The 20,284-nt window shown below is 55.5% G+C and overlaps 2 protein-coding genes across 2 annotated transcripts; one reads left to right on the top strand and one right to left on the bottom strand.

Annotated features, from left to right (window-relative positions):
- Window position 1: 1 nt before the first annotated feature.
- TGME49_301270 (Tyrosine kinase-like (TKL) protein) lies at window positions 2–19,216 on the bottom strand. The gene is made up of 10 exons (XM_018782402.1): window positions 16,097–19,216; window positions 15,096–15,247; window positions 13,760–14,632; window positions 7,684–13,463; window positions 6,698–7,132; window positions 6,253–6,419; window positions 5,151–5,317; window positions 4,010–4,099; window positions 3,581–3,816; window positions 2–3,094 (listed from the first exon to the last, which is right to left on the bottom strand). Exons 1-10 carry the CDS (start codon window positions 16,833–16,835, stop codon window positions 1,024–1,026), a joined length of 10,710 nt encoding a protein of 3,569 aa, XP_018637942.1. The 5' UTR covers window positions 16,836–19,216; the 3' UTR covers window positions 2–1,023.
- Window positions 17,468–17,965, top strand: TGME49_301260 (hypothetical protein; the record flags this gene model as incomplete). Its single annotated transcript, XM_002371607.1, has 1 exon — window positions 17,468–17,965. The coding sequence occupies one exon, from the start codon at window positions 17,468–17,470 to the stop codon at window positions 17,963–17,965; it is 498 nt and encodes a 165-aa protein (XP_002371648.1).
- Window positions 19,217–20,284: the final 1,068 nt, after the last annotated feature.

Here is a 20,284-nt window from a genome sequence, read left to right as displayed (position 1 = left end):
CGAGAGAACAGATTGGAAAAGCTGCTTCAAGCGGAGTGAGGCGAACGAAACCTGCGTGATCGACGTCTGCCTCCATTCAGAGACTTTGAAAGAACATCAGTCTTGCAGAAGTCTTATCCGAAAAGCTCGGACATCCCTCTCTCGCAAGGCCTTTTCTAATTAGCTGGCGTTTTATCAGAGTTCTCCCCGGTTAAGATAGTGGATGTGACCTGGATCTCATTGATTTTTCCGACCATTCCTCATTTCATGAATCGTTGTCTGGGGACCAAACCCAGACTCCTAGGCCAGGTCTCCGGGTGTCTTAGCCTCTCGCACTCAGCTTGCGGGAGTCAGGCTTTCGAAAGAAAGTGCAAACTTTTTTGACACTGCGTCGTCTGCCGGCGTTGTTTCGTCCGAAAAACGCAGAAGCATGACGTTTGGTGAGAGAGGGACGTGCAAGAGTGAGGCGGAAGAGAGCATGAAGAAAACGAGAGAGTCGGCGGCGCTTCTTCGACCTTCCACGACACACAGAAGGGATGTTCCGGAAAGCCGAGACCGTTTTAAAAGTGACGAAACGCGTCCTGGGTATACGAAGAAAAAACGGGCAAGAAGGAAAAAGCCAGGGGAAATTGTTTCCATGCATCCTTCAGGTTGTTCGACAAGAGAACCCACGAGCGACGAGACGCAGCGAACATGCGCGTGAGAAGTCGGTGAACGAATTTCCACAAAAACGACAGGTAGAAGAACGAGCAGAGACGCAGAACGAGAAGACGACCAGAACAGGCGCAAGGACACAGTGCGAGAGGCGACAGAAACCGCACATGAGAGGAACCACGAAGAGACAAGAAGCAGGGAGACAGTCGGCGCGCCGACTCAGGTGGAACGCCAGTTTGACCGGCTTTGCCTGCAAAGGTGCTCGGACGTATCCTCGAGGTTGCCTTTGCATGCGCGGGAGGTCGAAGACGAAGCTCGAAACCGAGGCGATACTCTGCTGAAAAGCGGCAGGCGCCCTCCCGACCTGGTCGCCTCCTCGTCGGTCGCGTCTCAACTCAAACTCCCCGACCCTCTCCCTTCGTTGCCGCCGCTGGCCAGCTGTTCCGTCGCGCCGGAGACCTTGTACGCGTCGCTGAAGCTGTCTCCTTTCCGTATGGGGGCTGTCTGCGTTGCCGGTTTCGCAGCAAAAGGCGCAGCGAGACCCGCGACGCGCGCGGGAGGAGGAAACGCAGACGAGGCGCAGTTCGGCGCATGCGAAATCTCTGTTTCCACGAGGGAATCCGAAGAGCTGTCCGCCTGCCGCGAAGCGAGGACGCGCGGAGCACCAGAGAGAGACGCAGAGCCTTCAGAGGAGACGGCGGAGACGCCTTCCGGACTTCGTCGAGCATCTCTCGTCTCCGACCCAACCGACGCCGAAGAAGAGAGAAGCAGACCTTTCCTCTCCCCCAAGGACCTCTGCGCATCGACGGATCCAACTCTGTTCTTGAGCACAGACGCAGAAAGCGAAGAAAAAGCAGAAGGAGAAGAAGCAGAAGAAGGAGAAGGACAAGGAGAGAAAGGAGAAGAAGGCGAACAAGCAGAGATCCTGGGGTTCTCACTGATTTTGCTTCGGGGACCTCTTGAGGACGGGTGTCGGAGGACGCCTTCTTCTGCGTCTTGCACTCCTGCCTCATCGAATCGCGACAGCGGGGAGGTCGACAAAGAAGGAGAAGGAGATCTGCGGCGGTGATTGGGCGTTTGCGTGGGTGTTTTTTCGGCGTTTCTTTCTTTTGTTCGAATCTTCTCGCCTTCCTTCCCCAGACATCGTCCTCTGCTCACGCTCCGCCCTCGACTCAAACTCTGCCCTCGGTCGTCCTTCTCTGTCGGAGACAGTCGTCGCTCTTCTTCCCTTCCTCTCGGAGTCAGCTTGGGAGATGTACGACCAGGTCTCCTTCGCTCTTCTCTCTCGCGTTGAGGCGAAGCCGCGCGCCTGCGCGACCCTCCCGTCGGAGACAGCGACGCCGACGCCGCCGAAGAGGGAGAAGAAGGAGAAGAAGAGGCAGAAGAAGAGGAAGAAGAGGACGAGGAAGAGGAAGAAGAGGACGAGGAGGAAGAGGAAGAAGAGGAGGAAGAAGAGTTCGCGGCAACTTTGTCAGGGGTCCGGAGAGACACGAACGAGGTCGGCGTTTTCCAGACTTTTTTCTTCGAGGCAGGACTCGCCTGTTTCTTCTGAAGAGGCGAAACGCCGCTCTTCTTCAAGAGACTCGGTTCCTTCGGTTCCTTCTTGTCGGAAGGAGACAGTCGGTGTGGGGTCACCACGCCGTCGACGGGGTCCACTTCTTCGCGTTTTTCTTGACTCTTCTCGTTCGATTCACTCTTCGTCTCGAGCTTCTTCTCTTTCGCGTTTGTGTCTGGCTCGACGGCGCCGTCGCACTCTTCTGCAGCGTCTTCGCGTTCCGAGCTCGCGGGGGAAACCTCCGACGAGGAAAGAAGCAGGGGTCGACTGCGCTTCATCGTCCGCAGCCGGAGACGCGAGAAAAAGCCTTCTTCCTCTTGGTCTTCCGTGACCTCTGGATCCGCGACAGGCCCCAACTGCGGCTCGCCTTTTGCCTCCGCGTTCTTCGCTTGGCTCGTCGCTTCGCTCTCCTCTCCAGAGAAGAAAACTTCTTCTTCTCCCCCGGTCGACAGCGAGGAGGCAGGCGCTGCCGCCTCGTCGTTGCCGCTGCGGTGAGTACACGCAGAGGCAGGACGCCCGCTGCAAACGCCTTCCTCTGGCCTCGCTTTCGGCGAGACTTTTTCTGTCCGCGAAGCGAGCGCTTCGACATTCTCTCCGCCCGCTGAAAAAGGCGCCTCGAGCAGAGAACGAGACAAACGCGAGGGGACAGGCCTGGCAGGCGGCGCAAGTTGCGATGGGCACAGGGATGGCGACCGGAAAGGCGTTATCGCTCCGCTCTTCTCCCCGAGGCGTCTCACGTCCACTGTCTCCACCGCCCTGGAGGGGGTGTCTCCGCGCCCGACGGGAAGCGACGCGGGAGAAGAAAAAACGAGAGGGTTCTCTGCGTGGAGAAGCGGGAGACAGTTGCGGTAGGGGGTGCGGAGAATTCGCTCGAATTCCAGCCGGAAAATCTTGTCGATGAGACGCCTGAGAAGCGAGCAAAGAAAAGGCGCAAGACGCGTCGGAGAAATGGACTTTTATTAAAGTGGTAGAAACAGGAAAAAAACAGAGAAAAAACGGGAGGAAACGAGGGGGAAAAACGAAAACGGGGAAAAAAGGAAACAAAAAAAGGAGAAGTAAGAAAAAAAGTGAAATATAAATATAATAAAGAGAAACACAGAAACGGGAGGAAACGAAAAAAAGAAAAAAACGAAAAGACCTCAGTTCGAAGGAGGTTTGAGAAACGATCCTTTTCTACACACTCTCTGTCTCTCTGTAGCGTTCTCCTCTTTGACTCGTGAGTGTGATTCTCCTCGTCGCTGTCTCCACGCCGAATTCGCGCGGGAGGCGTCGCCTTGTTTTTTTTAAGAGAAAAACAGAAAAGAATGCAAGAACCACGGGGAACGGCCCTGCAACCTATGGCGACTTCCCGCTCCTCTGAGGAAGAAGAAATCGGTTCTCTAAAGAGCCTACTGGACAATTTGGTGGAAGGTCGGGCGCATGAGGGGCCTCCGTTCGAGGCAGGCGAGGCACAGGTTGATGAGGAACGCGTCTTTGAGAGCGAAGTCGGAGAGAGCAACTCGGTGCTGAGGGTCGCTCAGTTTCTTCCATTCTCTCAGCCCAAGCAGTCTCGCGCAGACGACGCCGAACGCCCAGACGTCCGCTGGTCTGTCGTACGCAGCTGTTCTCTGCTCAGGCGCGATGTATCCCTGAGACGAGAGGGAGGAAAGTGACGCACGCTGGATGGAAGGTCAAGAAACAGACGAGTCTCGGGAACATGCTAAGCGGAAAAGAACTGAGAAGCAGCAAAACTGGACGAGAGTCCCTGGCCTGCGCGTCGCGGAAGAAAAGAAGGAAAAGGAACAGCGAATGGTTCTTTCCGCAGCTTCTCCAACTCCTCACCTCAGTTCCAGGCCCCTGCGTCATCTCATGTTCGAACGAAACTTCCGCGACGCGCGCCACACCGAAGTCCGTCACCATCGCTCTTCCATCCTGAAAACAAAAATGTCCACTTGCAAAAGAAAACATCGCTCTCTCCTGACCAAAAAAAACGCTTACAAAGTCCCCAAAAGTCCTCCATCCACACCAAATGCGCACACCTACAAAATATCCATTTATATCTATATATATATATATATATATAGATAGATAGATAGATAGATAGATAGATAGATAGATATAGATAGATAGATAGATAGACAGATAGATAGATAGATATAGATATAGATATAGATATACAGATAGACAGATATATATATATATATATAGATATATATAGATATACATATAGATATAGATAGATATATAGATATAGATAGATATAAAAACGTACACATACAGTTAGGGAGAAGGTATATATAGACATATAGGTATATAGATATAGAGGTATATAGACACACAGGTATACAGATACATAGATATTGATACGTATGTGTATTTGTCGGCTTGCGTATATATGTAAGACGTATGCAAATTATGGAACTGTAATAAGTATCTCTGTGTACTGGACTGAGACAGACGCGGGGCAAGGAGAGAAACAGTTACTTCTTTCTCCACTCATTCGTAAGTGGACTTTTGTGTGCAGTTGCGTTTCCCCCTCATAGACTGGTAAATATCCTTGTACACAGACCAAGGGAGAGACGCAGAAAAATGAAGAAATAACTCTGCAGCTCGAGATACACACGAAGAAGAAACAGAGTGATAGACATCGACAATAAAAACAAGAGAAACACATGCATATCTGTATTCGATATATTCATCTCTGCATTTTCGGAGAATTTTTGCATGTATTCTAAACCACCAATTATTTGAATGTATTTATATATATAATATACATAATATAAAATATATATAATATATAATATATATAATATATATAATATAGTCAACTTTGTCTATAGATACGTAGATAATCGGTTATAGAGAATTAGATATAACGATATAGATATTTTTGGAGTCGACTGGATATGACGGTTATCTCGGTTTCAGTGTTCCCTAGGTGTATCGGGGAAAATTCTTTTTTCTCCAAGTTTTCTTTTTTTACCTTGAGGAGGATGTTTGCAGGTTTCAGGTCCCTGTGCAGAAGGTGAGGCTTCGTCGCACTGGGTGAATGGAGGTAGTTCATCCCGCGAGCAGTGTCGAGCAGAATCGTTAAAATGAATTCCACGTCGAGGCATGTGTTTGCCTTCTCGTGCTCCTCCAGAAGGCTCTCTGCATGCAAAGGGGTACGGAAAAGAGTCTTTCTCTCGACGCGTAATTCCTCTGTCATTCTCTGGAGAGAACGGAAAAGATAACGTTTAACTCCAGGACCCCGCAGGTTGTCGAAAACTGGAACCGCTTGAAAAAGATTCGACCAAAACTGTGCAGGCGAACGCCTCCGTCCGTTCCCCAAGACTTGAGAACGATGATACACGTCTAACGGCGCAGAAGAGAAAGACAATTTCTCACGGACAGTGTGAACAGACTGCGGCGGTGGTTCCGAGCAAAGACAGCGTTGCAGATCTCGACGAGCACTGCACTGTTATAATTGTCGTACGTGCATACATGCATGCGCATGCAGCTCGTTTTCGAAAGACACAGACGAACTTGAAGCCGCGCAACTTCGCAGTTTCAGTGGTGTGTGGTAAAGCGGCACCGCAGGGATAGTTGAACGGACTCCCAAGTTGCGCGTCTTGTTAGAATCTCGACATGCAAGCGTTTTTCCAGAGGACAGATCTTTCTAACGAGAAGAAGAAACGAGAGAAGCTTTTCAAGTTTCCTGCAGCTGCTCTTTCCCACAACGATAGATCCACCCCCTGGGCTCTGCGGCCTGTGCATTTTCAGCGAATGTTCCTCCACGCCAGATCAAGGAAGAACTCTGAAAATGGAGAGGACGATAAAAGAGTGCAGACAATCGAACACTACAGGAAAGTTTGCGAAAATGAAGGAGTGTGAAGGAAAAAAGAAAGAGAAGAGGAGGAAGCAACTGCCGTAAACGCATCGCAAACAGAACGGTGCACACCAGGACGACTGACGATAGACAGAAGCTGAAGATGGACAGAGCGAGGAAGTCAAGTGAGCAAGTGAAAGCATGTCAAGAACGAAGGAAGATGGGCAGAGGGCGACCGCAGCCTTTTTCCACGACGAACGCTGGATGTCTATCTTACCTAGAGACTGGTCTGCAATGTCCATGAGGAAGCAGAGAGACGTATTTTTCACCTTCTTCTTGCTCCGGTCTTCGAGCATTTGAAATCCCTCGAAGACCCCCAGAAAAGGGACAACGCGCGGGTGCGAGTAACTCCGCATGATCTCCGCCTCCGGCAGGTTCTCTTCACTGAAGCAGCCGAACGCAGGAGAAAGAACTGGGGAACGTTCCAGAAAAAAGTACGCTTTCCCCAGTTCGCAGACAGACGCCAAGCAAAGGGCCGAGCAGCCTGAGGTGGAGAACGAAAACCTCTGACTTCGTCGCTCATCGAGAACACGAGGCTTCTCCGAGAGTCGACAAAGAGAGAACTGTAAAAAACCACCCTTGTCTCCTTCTTCGTCTGTCCTGCAGATCCTTCGAGTCCCTCACTTGCGACTTCTCCGGAGACAGTCCTCGAAAAACTTTACCTCTTTGGAACGAGCTTCAGCGCATATTCTGGCTCCGCAGGTTCTCCGCTGTCTCCTCGACATGCTTCGTCTGCTTCGCCTCTTTCGCCTGCTTCGTCTGCTTCGCCGTCTTCGTCGGTCTCGCGTCTCCACGGCGCCTCGGCTCTCTCTTCTCCCGAGTGGACTTCCTTGCCTCGCTCTTCTTCCTCAGACACCGCGTTCTCCTCTCGGACTCCCGCGTCCTGCTCTTCGCGGCTGCGCTTTCGCTCGCGGGGCTTCCGTCGCGCAGCGCCGACCGCGCGCCCTTCGCTTTTTATGCGGACTCTCCAGACCTCGCCGAAACTGCCTTTCCCCAACTTCTCCCGGAAGTCGAAGAAGGCGTCCAAGTCCAACTCGGTCGCCGCGACGGACGCCGGCGCCCCGCCGCACCCGCAGAACGCAGAGGCGCCGCTCGCGCTGGAAACAGTGTTCGAGAGAGCGGAGAGAAACGCGGAGACCATGAGACTTCACGAACTTACACGGTCGCCATGCAGAGAGCACATGAGAACTTGGATCCGCACAAACTCTTCGAGACCGCACCCCCAAAAATCCTGCGCGAGGCAGATGCTCCAAACAACACCCTTGGAGACAGTTCGCAGAGATGAATCACCCCCAGAGGAAACAGACAGACGAGGAAGACCTCACTCGCGCCGGAAAAAACGGAGAAGAGGTCCATGGAAGACGAAAAAGAGAACACCGAAGAGCACAAGAGGGCCTCAAGAGGGCCTCACTTCACACAAAACAAGAAAACGCCCCACACACTCCGACGAGCGAACGCCGACCAATTCAACTCTTGGGAACTCCAGCGAGCAGCGCTTCCTCACAAATCTGGTCCCTAACACACTCAAACGACAATGCATACCACTGCGAATACAGTACTTGTAATTAAATAGTGTCTGGCATAAAAATAACCATACTGCATAAATACATATATACATATATATATATATTATATAAACGAAGCTTACGCGAGAAGAAGGCGATCGAGATCTGCATGCTGTCGATGGAGAGGTCCGTCTTCACTTGGTTTCGCTCCCCAGTTCTCCTTTTCAGTCTTCTCGCTGCTTTCGTTGCGACTCGTCACGTCTCCACCTGGAGCGCTGTCTCGCCCCACACGGTTGTCTCTCCCGTTGTCTCCTCGCGTCTCAGCCCTGTCTCCGCCGGTCTCTGCCTCGAGGCTGGGCAGCGAGCGCGAGGCGCAGCAGCAGCAGTGAGAGGTTTCTCTCCGTCGATCCACCCAGCCGTGCTTGAAATAGTCGAAGGGTCTCGGACTGCGCGCGCGCCCCAGAGGCGGCAACTCACGGTCTCCTCCCAAGTCGCCTGCAGTGTCTCCGCACCGTTCGTTCCCCGCAGTCGCGCCTCTCCCCGTCTCCGTCTCCAGGTCTCTCTCCACACACCGACTTCTCTCTGAGGACCGTTCTTGTCCACAGGAAGAAAAACTCGCAGAAGAGACTGCGAGTCTTCGCTGAAGCGCTCGTAGCCGCCGAGGAAGGGGAATGGAGGAGAGCGTCGGAGGATTGAGCCTGACGACTCCGGAGGCGAGGAAGTCTGTCAGGGAGGAGTGTCGACCGCGCTTCCGCTCTCGGTCCTCGCCCCTCGCGCCTTTCTCCACTCCTGGACTGAGATATCTGCGCCAGAGGCCAGCCGCGGCGTTTTGCGTCCAGATGATAGGAATCAGTTGCTCGAGTTCCGACTTGGTCGCGTCCTTGACCAAGACTACGTTGTACACGAACTCTTCTTCCTCTCGGCGGCGCCTCTCCTGTCTCTCCAGGCCGTCGCGCCGCGCCCGCGGCCCGGCCAGTCTCTTCTCGCCCTCGCCCGGCGCCCCGCCGCCGAGCTCTGGGCTCCGCGCCGAAGTGTCTCCGTTGTCTCCGACTGTCTCTTCGCCCAGGAGACCAGCGCGCATCACGCGGCAGGGGATCTGAGAGGCGTCGCAGAGGACCTTGAAGAGAAGGGCCATGTGACGCGAGAAGCCGTAGTTGACATCTCCCAGGTAGACGAAGCCATCGTGTTCGGCCGCCAGGCGCTTCACCTCGTCCTTCTGCTCTCCGTACCCTGTCGCCGCGCTCTTGATGCTCCGGAGCACCATTCGCCGCAGCAGCTCGATCTTCCGGTGTACAGACAGTTCGGAGCCCGTAAACAGCGTCTGGACGTCCCAAATCCGTTTCCGCAGCTGCGCGTCGCTCTGCACATCCACCACAATCACTTCGCGGCACGAACAGGGTCCCGGCGTCTGTACACCCGCGCCGCCCACGCAGGGGCTCGCTGGCACCAAAGGCGCCGAGACAGCAGAAAGCGAAACAGAAGACGGAGGCGCCGACGGAGACAAAGAAGGCGGAAGGAGCGGTGGATGCAGAACAAAGTCGGCGGGCAGGGAGCGCGTATGCGGGGCGCCTCGGCTCGCCAGGGGACAGGAGGCCCCGTGGGTCGAAGAAGATTCAAAAGAACAGGCACGAGTGGAAACCGCACTCGGACAGAGAGAGAGGTCGTCGAGAAAACACTCGATCGACCCCAGCCATTCATCATCGTCCCAACTGACCACAAATCGGTCTTGCGGCGTGGACGCGCAACGGGGAACCGGTGCCTTCTCCCTCCCAGCCTTCTCTTCGTCGTCCCTGGTTGCCTTGCCTTCCTCCGAGCCTGGCGCCTCGCCCTTTGGGGCCCAAGCCGGCGGCCCAAAAGTGTCTCCTTCTTCTTCCCGGCGCGGCTCCGCAGGGCGCACCTCCGGCCTGTGTCCATTCGTACGCAGAACCACTGGCCGCGCTTCGTTCTCCGAGAGTTCTTCGGCGAAGTCCGACGCGGAGAGCGCAGGCGAGGAAACAGCGGAGTAAAGGCCGCCTCGCCCAGTCAACGCGGACGGCCGCGAGACAGCCACGACCTCGTCCTGCGAGTCTCGGTCATCTGCAGGTGCAGAGACAGACACCTCCGAGTCTCGTCGCTCGCTCAAAGACCTCGAGTCGACAGAAGATCGACTCACACCGCCCCCTGGAGTCTCGCGATTCTTCGACGCGACGTCTGTCTCGTCCTTTCCTGCATCAGAGAGACCCTGGAACTCCTCTCCCGCCGCCAGCGGCCCTGCAGCATTCAAGCCGCCAGTAGACTCGGCGCGTGCAGTCGAGGTCTCGCCTCGCTTGGCGCTGTCGGCCTTCGCCTGGAGCTGCGCCGCGTCGTCGGATGCCCGGCGATTCAAACGGAAGTAGAAATCCAAGTTCCGCGGGACTGTCTCCTTCTTCAGGCCTGAAATCCCCTGACTCCGCACCGCCCCAAGGGCCTTCTTCATCCATCGGAAGGGCGCAGGGGTGGCAAAGAGTTCAGCGCCGGACTTCTCGGCACTCGGCAAAGGTGGAGGCTGTCCTGTGGGGACTTCGCTGAGCTCTGGGGCGGGTGCGCCATCTGCAGTTCGAGAGCCGTCTGCAGAGTTCTTCTTCGTCTCCGCGTCGAGTGGCTTCTTCTCTCTGAGGGGCGGCTTCGAGGGCCTCTCGCCAGGCAGCTGACGCCTGCGCTCCGCCTCGTCGCGCCCGCACGTACACTGGAGCGGCCGCCCGTTCTCTGGGGCTTTTCCCGAGATTTTGAGAAGGCTCTTTTCAGGTCCTGCGGCTCCAAAAGTGTCTCCGTCGAAAGATGCGGCGAGCGGGTGGAGGCGCGCGGGCTCCAGCAGGTCGAAAACGGTGCTGAGGCTGGTCGAATGGTCTCCGTTCTCCGCAGCCGAGAACGCCGAGCGCGGCGAGCCCTCAAAGAGGCCCGCGAGCCCCCGGACGCGGTCAGGCGTCTCCACGAACTGTGGGGTCGGCGGGGGAAACTCGGCCTGCTTCGGCGACGTGCAGGGCGAGGCGCCGGGGGGTGAATCGTGGTCGAGGCCGTCGAGAGTGCATGCGCCGGAGAAGGCGTCTCTCGGGTCTCTGCGTTCGAATTTCTTCCCAGAAAAAAGCCGCTCCCTCTCGAGGCCCGAGGCCTGCGGCGAGGCGAGCGGCAGGGGCGGCGGCGGCGACTGGAACGGCGCAACCGGCGCGTCGTCGGCGCGGCTTCCGACCGCTAGTTGGGCTCTAGAGCCCCAGCCGGGGCGGCGCCGTCCGAGCCGCCGGCCGTGACGCCGCATCCAGAAGACGCGGAACTCCGCGGCGTGGATCGCCTGGCACCCGGGTCCGCCATCAAAGAGGACCTTTCCCGGGTGGCAGAGATTTTCGTCGAAGCCGAGCTCGCCGTACTGTTGATACTTGTAAGTCAGATTCGTCCGCGCGAGCTCCTCGAAAATGATCGACAGCAGCAGCTGCAGCGGCGGCGAGAGATGCGGAGACAAGGACAGCTCTTGCAGCGTGTACACGTCCGGAAACGAGAGCAGGGGCAGGTAGTGAGAAGACAAGATGTACTTCAAGCCGAGAAGAAGTTCCTGGGGATAGGAGCGCAGCAGCGGCTGCAGCGGCGTCTTCCCCACGTAGCTGTGAGAGTCGCGAGGAAAGAACAAATTCAAGAGATGAATTCCTGCGCGATTCAAGAAAACACGAATGTCTCTCTGCTCCTCAGGCGCCGCCGGCACCGGCGGCAGAACCGCAAATCCCCGGCTGCTCTCCACGCGTCTCGCCTCTTCCTCGCGGACTCTGACGCGACCCAAAGCCTCCCGCGCCTCCGAGGGCGCCCCCGCGCTCGGCTGTACGTACACCCCGCCGCGCGGGAGAGCGTCTTCTTCCCCAGGGCGCAGGTCTCCATTCGCTTCGGGGTCTCTGAGCGCCGAAGTTGCGGGGTACTCGCGCTTCATGTCGAAGTACATGAGGAAAGGAGTGTCGACGGGCGTCGCCGCGGAGACCACGGAGGAGCTGAACGTCGCCTCGCTCTTCTTGTTCACCGCGAGGCTCTCTTTCTTTCGAGGTCTCTCCCCTGCGCCCGGCGCCGGAGATACCTGGTGCACCACGATGGCCGGTGCGGCCGGCGCTGCGAGGAAGGAGGCGGACTGTCTCCGTCGCGGAGGCCCTCTCTCTCTGTTTCCGAAAAGTTCGCCTCCACCTTCAAGGTCCACAGACGTGGTGGACATCAGAGCTGAACAAGATCTGCGCGGCTGAGCCCCGCCAACGCCGATGCGACCTGTCTCTGCGACGAAGAAGGACGAGGGACGCGACGCTCGCGGGTGGGGAAGAGGCCCGGAGACAGAGTCCTCCTCGATCCATCGCGACTTCTGTCGGGATCGGAGAGGCAAGGACGGCGAGGCACTCGTCTGACCGGAGAGCATGCAGCTTTCCTGATCCCCTGCAGTCTCTGGAAATGAAGTCTCGTCCTCTGGATCCGCTCTTGTCTTTCGCGGCCTCGAGGCGCGAGCGGAAGGAACTGCGCACACCGTGCGACGTCGGCGACCTTCCTTTTGAGGAGAGGGAGAGGGCAACACTGCGTTGTTTTTTAAATTTTCTTCTACTTGTTCGTCCACTTGCTCTCTCTTTTCGAGTCTCTCTTCTCCGGCTTCCTTCTCTTCTGCCGTCGTCTTTCTTCTCTTTCGAACATGCGCAGAGACAACTTGGTCGCGTCCACGTTGTGGATGTCGCCTTCGTCTTCCCTTCCTCCCTGTGACACTCTCTCCTTCCTCGTACTCTTCGTCGTCATCATCTTCTTCCTCCTCTTCCTCTTCCTCTTCTTCTTCCTCGTCTTCCTCTTCTTCCTCTTCTTCAGATTCGTCTTTCTTGGATTTCTTTCGACGGGAAGAGTCCGCAGATGTTCGGCGAGTCGGTCGACCTCTTCGCGGGGTCGTTTTTCCTCCGTTTTCACTTTCCATCGTTCGCTGCCGAGGTTCTGTTGCTTTCGACAGGCTCTCCTGTTCTTTCTCGCTCCGCATACCACTGTGCCTTCCCCTCTTGCGCAGACTCGTTCGTGTCGTCTCGTCTTCCTCCTCTTCTTCCTCTTCGTCTTCTTCCTTCTCTTCTCCATCTTCTCCTCCCTCGTCTTCACTACTTTCGTCAGCTTTCTGTTCTGCTTCCATGGCATCCAATTCGTCGAAGCTTTCATCTTCTTCATCGTCTTCTTCCTCCTCTTCATCGTCTTCTTCCTCTTCCTCCTCCTCTTCCTCCTCTTCTTCCTCTTCTTCCTCCTCTTCATCATCCTTTCGTTGTCTTCGCGTCCGTACACTAGACCTTCCGCTGTCTTCTTCCGCCATCTCAGCTTTCCTTTTCTTCGACTCTGATTTTTCGCTGCGTCGACCTCTTCCTCCCTTTCCTCCGCAGCGTCTCCTCTCAATCTCAACAGCTCTTCCTCCTCTCACTCCTCTCGTTCCTTCTTCTCCATGTTTTTCATCATCCTCTTCCTCATCCTCTTCATCTTCTCCTTCCTCGACGGTTCCTTCTTCCTCGTTTGCTTCCTCTGTTGCTTTGTCTCTTCTTCTCCCCTTCGGCTGCCGCGTCCCTCGTTTCTGTCTCTTTCGCCCTGTCTCCTGCGTCTCCTCTGTCTCCTCTGTCTCCTCCGTCTCCTGCCTTCGCTTCTTCGTCTCTTCTTCGAGGAGAAGAACTTGCAGTCCGCACATCCCTGCGACTGTGTCGAAGGCACACCTCGCCAGACGCAACTCGTCTCGCCTGTCTCCTTTTCTCTGTTCTTCCCCGCCATCCGGGCCTTCAGCGCTCCGCAGATTTCCTCGGAGATCCAGAAACACCAAATTCTCGCCGTTCGTCAAAAGCGCCGCCGCCAGCTGCTGCATGGCCTCCAGAGAAAGCTCGCAAAACGCGAGAGAAAGAAAGCGCAGGCCGCACGGCGCGTGAGGGGCTTCCTCGTAGCCTTGCTGAAAGACGAAAGCCGCAAGCAATTCGGACTTGAATCAAAAAAACGGCATGCATCCTTTTCTTCCAAGATCCCTCACCGGGGAATACGCCTTCACAGATGACGAGAAGTGACTCTACACCCAGAATAGGCATGGACAGCAATCTCCAGTTTCAGACTTGAAACCGAAGAAGGGAAGGACAAAAGAAAGACAACTCGACATCTCCACTTCGATCCCTTTGCGCCTACAAGTATCTCTATATATTTTCGCACTTGCATGAATTTACCACCGTTTTTCCCATTTTTTTCGACGTTTACCTGAAGAGCGTCAACGAGAGGTTCAATTGGCAAGGCCTCTTCCTCTTTTTCTTCCGGGCGTTTTCTGGCGCCTGGCCTGCCTTTGGCTCTCCGTTTGTCTTTGTCTTTTCTCTCCGGTGCATGTGAGTCGGATCCTGCATCTCCGTCGATACTCGGTTTCTTCCCGAAAGAATTGCGCGACAGATCCAAATGCTGCAGTCGACAACTTGGAGAGAGCAAGCCGAGAGCAAGCGCTCGCAGACACCCGCCTGTCAACCCGTCTCCCGCGAGCGAGAGAGACAGCAGCGAAGAGACAGAAGAGACAGCAGAGACAGATCTGTCCCTCCCTTTGGCAGTCTGAGGCTTTCGAGTGCATGCAGGCGACTTCCCGCGTTCGTCGCGGCCGCCGCGGGTCTGCAGACGAGGCAGAGACTCGCGAGGAAAGAGGATTTCGACGAGGAGGGCGACGTCGTCATCGGACAGCAGAGATGGCACATGCGACAAATCCAGGTGCGTCAACGTCGAGAGAAAGGCAGACTTAGAAGTCAGAGACGCAGCAGTCAGAGACGAGGCGAGCGAAGGGAGGAGCCGGAGGGTGTGCGGCGAGTCTGACCGACAGCGAGAGAGCGAGAGAGACGAGAGCGAAGAAAAGAGGGAGAGAGAAGACAAAGTCGACTCGCTGACATTTGTCAGTCCGCCGAGCGAAAGCAGATTTAGTCCGCTCTCTTCCTCAGAAGAAGCTCCGTCGCAAGACGCCAGGAGAGCGAGCAACGGCTCGAGAGCCGAGAGCGAACAAGGATTCGCGTCCAAACGAAGAGACGCGAGTCGTCGCGGTGAACTCGAAGAAAACAGAGAGAGAAGCACGGCAGCCGCCTCGTCATCCAGGTCGTTGTGCTGAACAAAAGAGAAAAACGAGAAAATGGAAGCGGCGTTTTCAGTGAGAAGAGCTGCAGACATCCGTAAGGGAGACAGAAAGGTCTGCGTCTCAGGCGGCTTGAAGCTTGCAGGGAGGAGAACTGCGAGCCCCCCTGGTTGCAACAGAAACATGAACGAATGCGAGACACTCCACCCTTTGAGCAGAACAGATCTCTGGTGTGGACCTTCGAGTCCTGAGGAGAACAGACGAGACGCGACGGGGCGGAGAGAAGACAACGGTTCCCGGGGAAAAGGAGGAAACGCTTCGGGTGCAAATGGACAAAGGAAACGCGAGCCACGAAGGGAGACATGCAGAGGAAAACGAGAAACGGAGAAAAGAAAGAAAGAAAGAAAACCAGTCAGAAAAGCAGAGGAAGAGAGAGGTAACGAAGGAGCAGGGGAAAGAGAGACGGAGAAAGTAAGAACTGGCAACTTATCGTACAGCTAGATCGATTTCTTGGAGATGCTCGACAAAGTCGGACTGCTTCCCCAACGACCGCAGAAGACTCTTGAGGCCTCGTGAAGTCAGTCCACAGCCGCGAATCGAGATGGATGTACACTTGGAGAGTCCCGAGAGAAGGCGAGCGTATCCACCTGCACGCAAACGCAATCAGACGAAAGTGCGTATATGCGGAAACGGAGAACCTCTGAGCGGTTCCCTCGTCGGATCTCGCGCTGGAGGTCAGTTGAAAAGAGAGGGGAAACACGTCCCGAGGCGCTCGCGGGCACCCGCAAGCGACGTTCTCCCTTTGCTGAGAGACACTTTGAAGAAGAAGAATCAACGGCGGTCATTGTCCTCCCCGAGTCCCCAAAGCAAGAGTGACCCCGTCGCAGACCCACTCGGCTCGTGAGCGAACGCTACCGGCTCCGCCCTGGCGCGTCTGTCCACCCGAGAGGCTCTTGGCGCGCCTCTCCTGAAGGCTTCCTCGCTGGCGCACAAGGCGGCTGTCGGAAGGCAATCGATCCCCGGGCAGACTTATCAGGTTTGACGCCTTCTGCGGCTGCGTTTCCTCCTCTCGTCTCGTCGGTGGAAACTCTAAGACGCGAAGCGTTCACACAGCTCCTCCAGTCGTCCGTGTGGAAGACGCTTGCTGTGTAAAAACTGTGTACGCTACACAACTGTGCCTAACGTTTTCCAGGATTTTCTCTCGTCACATGGCAGGTCAAGAAGACCTCGATCGGGAGGGCGACTGGCAGAGTGAAGAGGGTCTGAAGTCTCTCTCCGGACTCTAAAGACTGCAGTGTCGTTTCTTCTCCTTCACAAAGATGCTGCACTAACACTGCGGGGCCGAGACTGAAACGAGGTCGTTTATTTTCGGGAACTCGGGGCAGGAGAAACGATTCACTTGACTCTGCTCACGTCCGTCCGGAAGAGCCAGAGGACGTTCTTCTTTGTTCTTTTCGTTTTTCTTTTCGTTTTTTCCTCTCATGTTTCCGACTGACTCGTGAGTTCCTTCTCAGAGAGATTGGTGACGGCTTCTAAGCTGACGGAGGAGACCGATACATGGTTTTGGAGCGCCTCCCTGAGGACCTCCAGCCAGTCGCCGTCTCCGCGCAGGACGACAGAGCGAATCGATCTGGACCTTTTCAGCAACTGCACGACGCTCGTCTGCAGAGCGGCAAAGAAGGACGCGTCCGGCTTCTCCTGCGCCGTGGCGCGCGCTGAAGTCCTTCCAGAGACACCCGAAAAACCGACGGAAAGACCCTCGAGAAAGGAAGAAGAGGAAGAAGAAGCGGGAGGCGCGTACGACGCGGAGGCAGGCACCGCGAGAACGAGGTGAGTCGGCGGAGGCGGAGCCGGCTGCGCGGGGTACGGATGCACGGTGCCCGACACCGGGTGTATGTACACGGGGACAGGCGCAGAGGAAGAAGAGGCCCGGCTTGACAAAGAAGAAGCGAAAGAGGAGGAAGCGGAGCGAACGAAGGCTGCAGCTGAGGCGGAGGAGACAATGAGGATGGAGGAGAGGGAGCGGACAGGAGACGCGGGAGATCCACGGCCTCCGGCAGGCGGCTTCAGGGGCTCGAGACCGATGAACGGGAAGCATGCAGAGTCTCCAAGCGCCGGCGAAGGCGAGGAAAGAGGCGAGAGCGGCGGAAGCAGAGCAGGCAGAGACAGAGCCTCAGAGTCGGAGACAGAGGCTCCCCGACCTGCCCGAGGCGCCCGACCCACACCGCCCCCCATGGTGAGGGCGGAGACTCCGAACTCGAATTGGCGCGGAGACACGAGGCGGCAGCAACGCAGGAGGAAAAGGAGACGCGGGAGAAGGAAAAATCAGTACAGAGTCAGCACGCTTTGCGCGCGCCCGCGTCGAGAGAGAGCGAAACGGGAAGCGAAGGAGACTGTGCAGAGGAGAACGCGTGAGGGCATCGTGACGAGACAGAGGTGAAGAGAGAAAGAGAGTGGAGAACAGAGACGGAGCGAAGAGCGACAGAAAGGAGGAGAGACAGGGCTACACGAAAGGATTCTCTGGAGACAATCTGGAGAGCTTTCTTTAGAAGACGACGCAGCCGCCTCTGGACAGAAAGGCCAACTTCGACGCGGAAAAGCAGGCCCAAAAACCGGCGAGGCAACGCAGAGAGGACAAGAAACAAATAAGAGAGCGAATGAGAGAACGAACAAAAAGAACGAACGAAGAGAACGAACGAAGAGAACGAAGACAACGAAAGAAGAAAACAAGAGAGCGATTACTTTGAAGAGAGAGAGAACAAGACACAGAAACACCCAGTCCCGGAAGACGACCGGAAGTGACCTCGGCGTCTCTCCATGAGGCCTCGGCTTCGGTCGTCTCTCCCGGTCTCCTTTTGGCGTGAGAGATGAAGCGACGATCGTCCTCGGCAATTTCGCGTCGGAGAGTCTCCCAACTTCCTAGCCAAAACCGTTCTCTGTCGAGCGAGAAAAAGCGGGCGGGGAGCCCCTCGCGGAAAAGCCTGCCTGCCTGCCTCAGAAATGCAGGGCTCGACGCAGAGCGGACAAGAAGAAAAGACGAGGAAAGAAGAAGAGACGAAGAAAAGAACACGGAGAGAAGGAGGAAGCAGAAGAAAGAGACAACGAAGACTGTCTGTACACCGCTCCTCGAGAGCGAGAAGCAGGGAAACAACGGGGCCAGAGAGAGACCGGATTCCTCTGTCCCCCGGCAGTCAGACGCTACAGACAAGTCTCCTTCTCTCCTTTTTTTCCAGAAGAATCTGCAGCGTACCTTTCCTCAACTTTTTCTCCAGCATTCTTCTCGACAAGCCGGCTCGTCCTCGGTCAGCATCGAAAACGCGTTTGCTGTCGACACAGTGCATCACGAGTTGTTTCTCCGAATATAAGCCGACCAACTCCACACACACAGCAGAACGAGGCGCCGCGCCCTCCGGGCTCTTCCTCTCCACCACGTCTCTCACACTCATTTACGGCCCGTTTTTCTGGGTACCTCGCTCTGTGACTCGGCGTTCTCCTCTCTCTCGTTCGGCTTTTCGCGGGCGTTTTTCTTCAGATCTGTCGTGTTTCGCTCTCCGTCTCCTTGGTTCTTTTCTGAGAAGCCGCTTCTGCTCTTCTCTTCAGGTAGGAACGGTCGGCCCCGCGTTTTTTGACGGCCCCCCGCGTCTGCATGTCTGTGTCTCTTCGCTTGTCGCACTCCCGCGCGTGTCTGGCTTCGTTCGTTGTGCTGTGAAGCTGTTTCTCTTTTCTCTCCGGTTTTAGAGGCATCTCTGTCGACGCTTCTTTTTTCGATGCTCGAGGCAGGCATTCGCCTGCGGTAGATTTTTTGCTCGCGTTCCTCCGTGAAGGGAACTGGAATACAGCTGCTTCTTCCTCGAGACGCTCGCTTCTCTTTGCATCTGTCACAGATTCACTCTGTCTTTTACGGAGAACTCTAGCGCGCTTCTTTGCTGTTTTCGAGTTGCGCGATTTCTGTTCCAATGTCGGATAGATCTCTACCTGTCTGCTCGTTTGGTTTTCCTGGGGGATTAGCAGTTCTAACTCAGCCAGTCTCCCTGCCTTGTTCCCGTGTGTCTTCATCTGCTTTTCCTCACTCCGAAGTTTCCTTCTTGTCCCTCTTCTTCTTCGTCTTCCTCAGTTTCTGCTGTCCTTCTCTAGCTTTCTCTCACCTACGCAAGTGGACGCGCTCCCCCCAAACTTTCATGTAGTGAAGAACAGTTGTCTCTGTCGATGCTCACTCGAAACACTGCAGGGTCTCGCGACTCGGCGAGTATAGAGATGCCGCGGCTACAGGCACCTGCTAAATTCGACAGATCACCTTCCGTCTTGTCCAGCTTGCGCCGTCGCATTTCGGAGGGTACCGTCGTTTTCGATGACCCTTCGTGCTCACAAGTTTGATATTGAGCACCAACTGGTCGAAAATCGTGTCTTTCTGTGGCGCTGACACTCAGGTCGTTCGTTGGGGTAGCGCATCCTGCAAGTTAAACAGAGTGTTTCGCGTAAAAAAGAACGTGGATCTGGGAAACAAAGATGATCAACCTGTTTCCTTCTCTCGATCTCCAGTGCGTGGAGTCAATTCACCTTCAAGTGTTCGCACTCTTCGTTCTGCACAGAGTTGAGGAGAAACAGTGCCAGGCATTCGCTCATTTTGTCACCGGAAAAGAAAAAGACGGCAAAACGTAGTGGATTCTTGTCTCGAACGGACTCTCTTGGGGTCGATGATGCACACTTGGCACAGTCTCGGAGCAATCCTCGCGCTCTGTGTCTGGGGTGCCGCCTCCAGAAATGCAGAGAGCGTTTTTTCAGTAACCACGTAGCTTGCGCTCTTTGTCTCGCCTTTCAACGCACCTCACAGATGCCACCAGGTGCTTGATGCACAGAAACACTGGCTCTGTTCAGACACGGATGGCACTTTGGTATTTTCTCCGGGGTGCGGTGGTAAGAACACACGAGATTTCCACTGGGAGCAGCTTTTCTAAACAGTCCCTTAAATTGAGCACATTTAACTGAGTCTCAAACACACCGCCCGTCTCTCGCAGAAGACATCACGATCGAAAAGCACCGCCCTAACTAAGAGTCGGAGAGACTTGTCTTCTTTCACGTGCGAAGATAAACGACTTCAAGGGCAGTCAGCGTTCAGCGACGGTCTCTCGAGTTCGAAACCGACAAGAAAAGTCTTGATTTTAAAAGCGAAGCACGTTCAAAAGTTTCTGTGAAAGTGAGGGGAACTCTGGGCAGTTTTCCAGATTCGTAAGAGCCCTTCCTGCATCGCTGAAACTAAAAGTCCGAGTCGTCAACTAGGCACAGCGTGCAGACTGGGAGTCAACACGATGGGCGCACGGTAGAAGTCGCGAGTTCAGGTGTCACATCCACTCCGGTTCGGAGCTACAGACAGCCAAGTCGTCCATGACTGCTGAGCGCCTCCGCCTCACTGGACTGCCTTTTAGAGCCTTTTTTCGAGGCACTGCGGCTACGCTGTAAGATTCGTGTGGATGGGCAGTCTCTCCACGGGTCCGATGCGCTACCAGCTTTTACATGCGGTGGATGCATCCCGTCTGCGCACACTGTCTGGGGGTGAAGTTCGACAGACGGGGCTACGCCTCCAGTGAACTGGAAATCAAGCCTCCTCGAGAGACGCTTCGAGTGGCGAAGAGCACAGAGCTGCACACAGAAAGGCGGTTTTCTCGAGAGTAGATACGCCGAAGACG

The sequence above is a fragment of the Toxoplasma gondii genome, chromosome IV, assembly GCF_000006565.2.
Source record: "Toxoplasma gondii ME49 chromosome IV, whole genome shotgun sequence".
NCBI lineage: Eukaryota > Apicomplexa > Conoidasida > Eucoccidiorida > Sarcocystidae > Toxoplasma > Toxoplasma gondii.
Note: the sequence above shows the minus strand (reverse complement) of the source record. Positions and strands in the feature narration are given on the sequence as shown.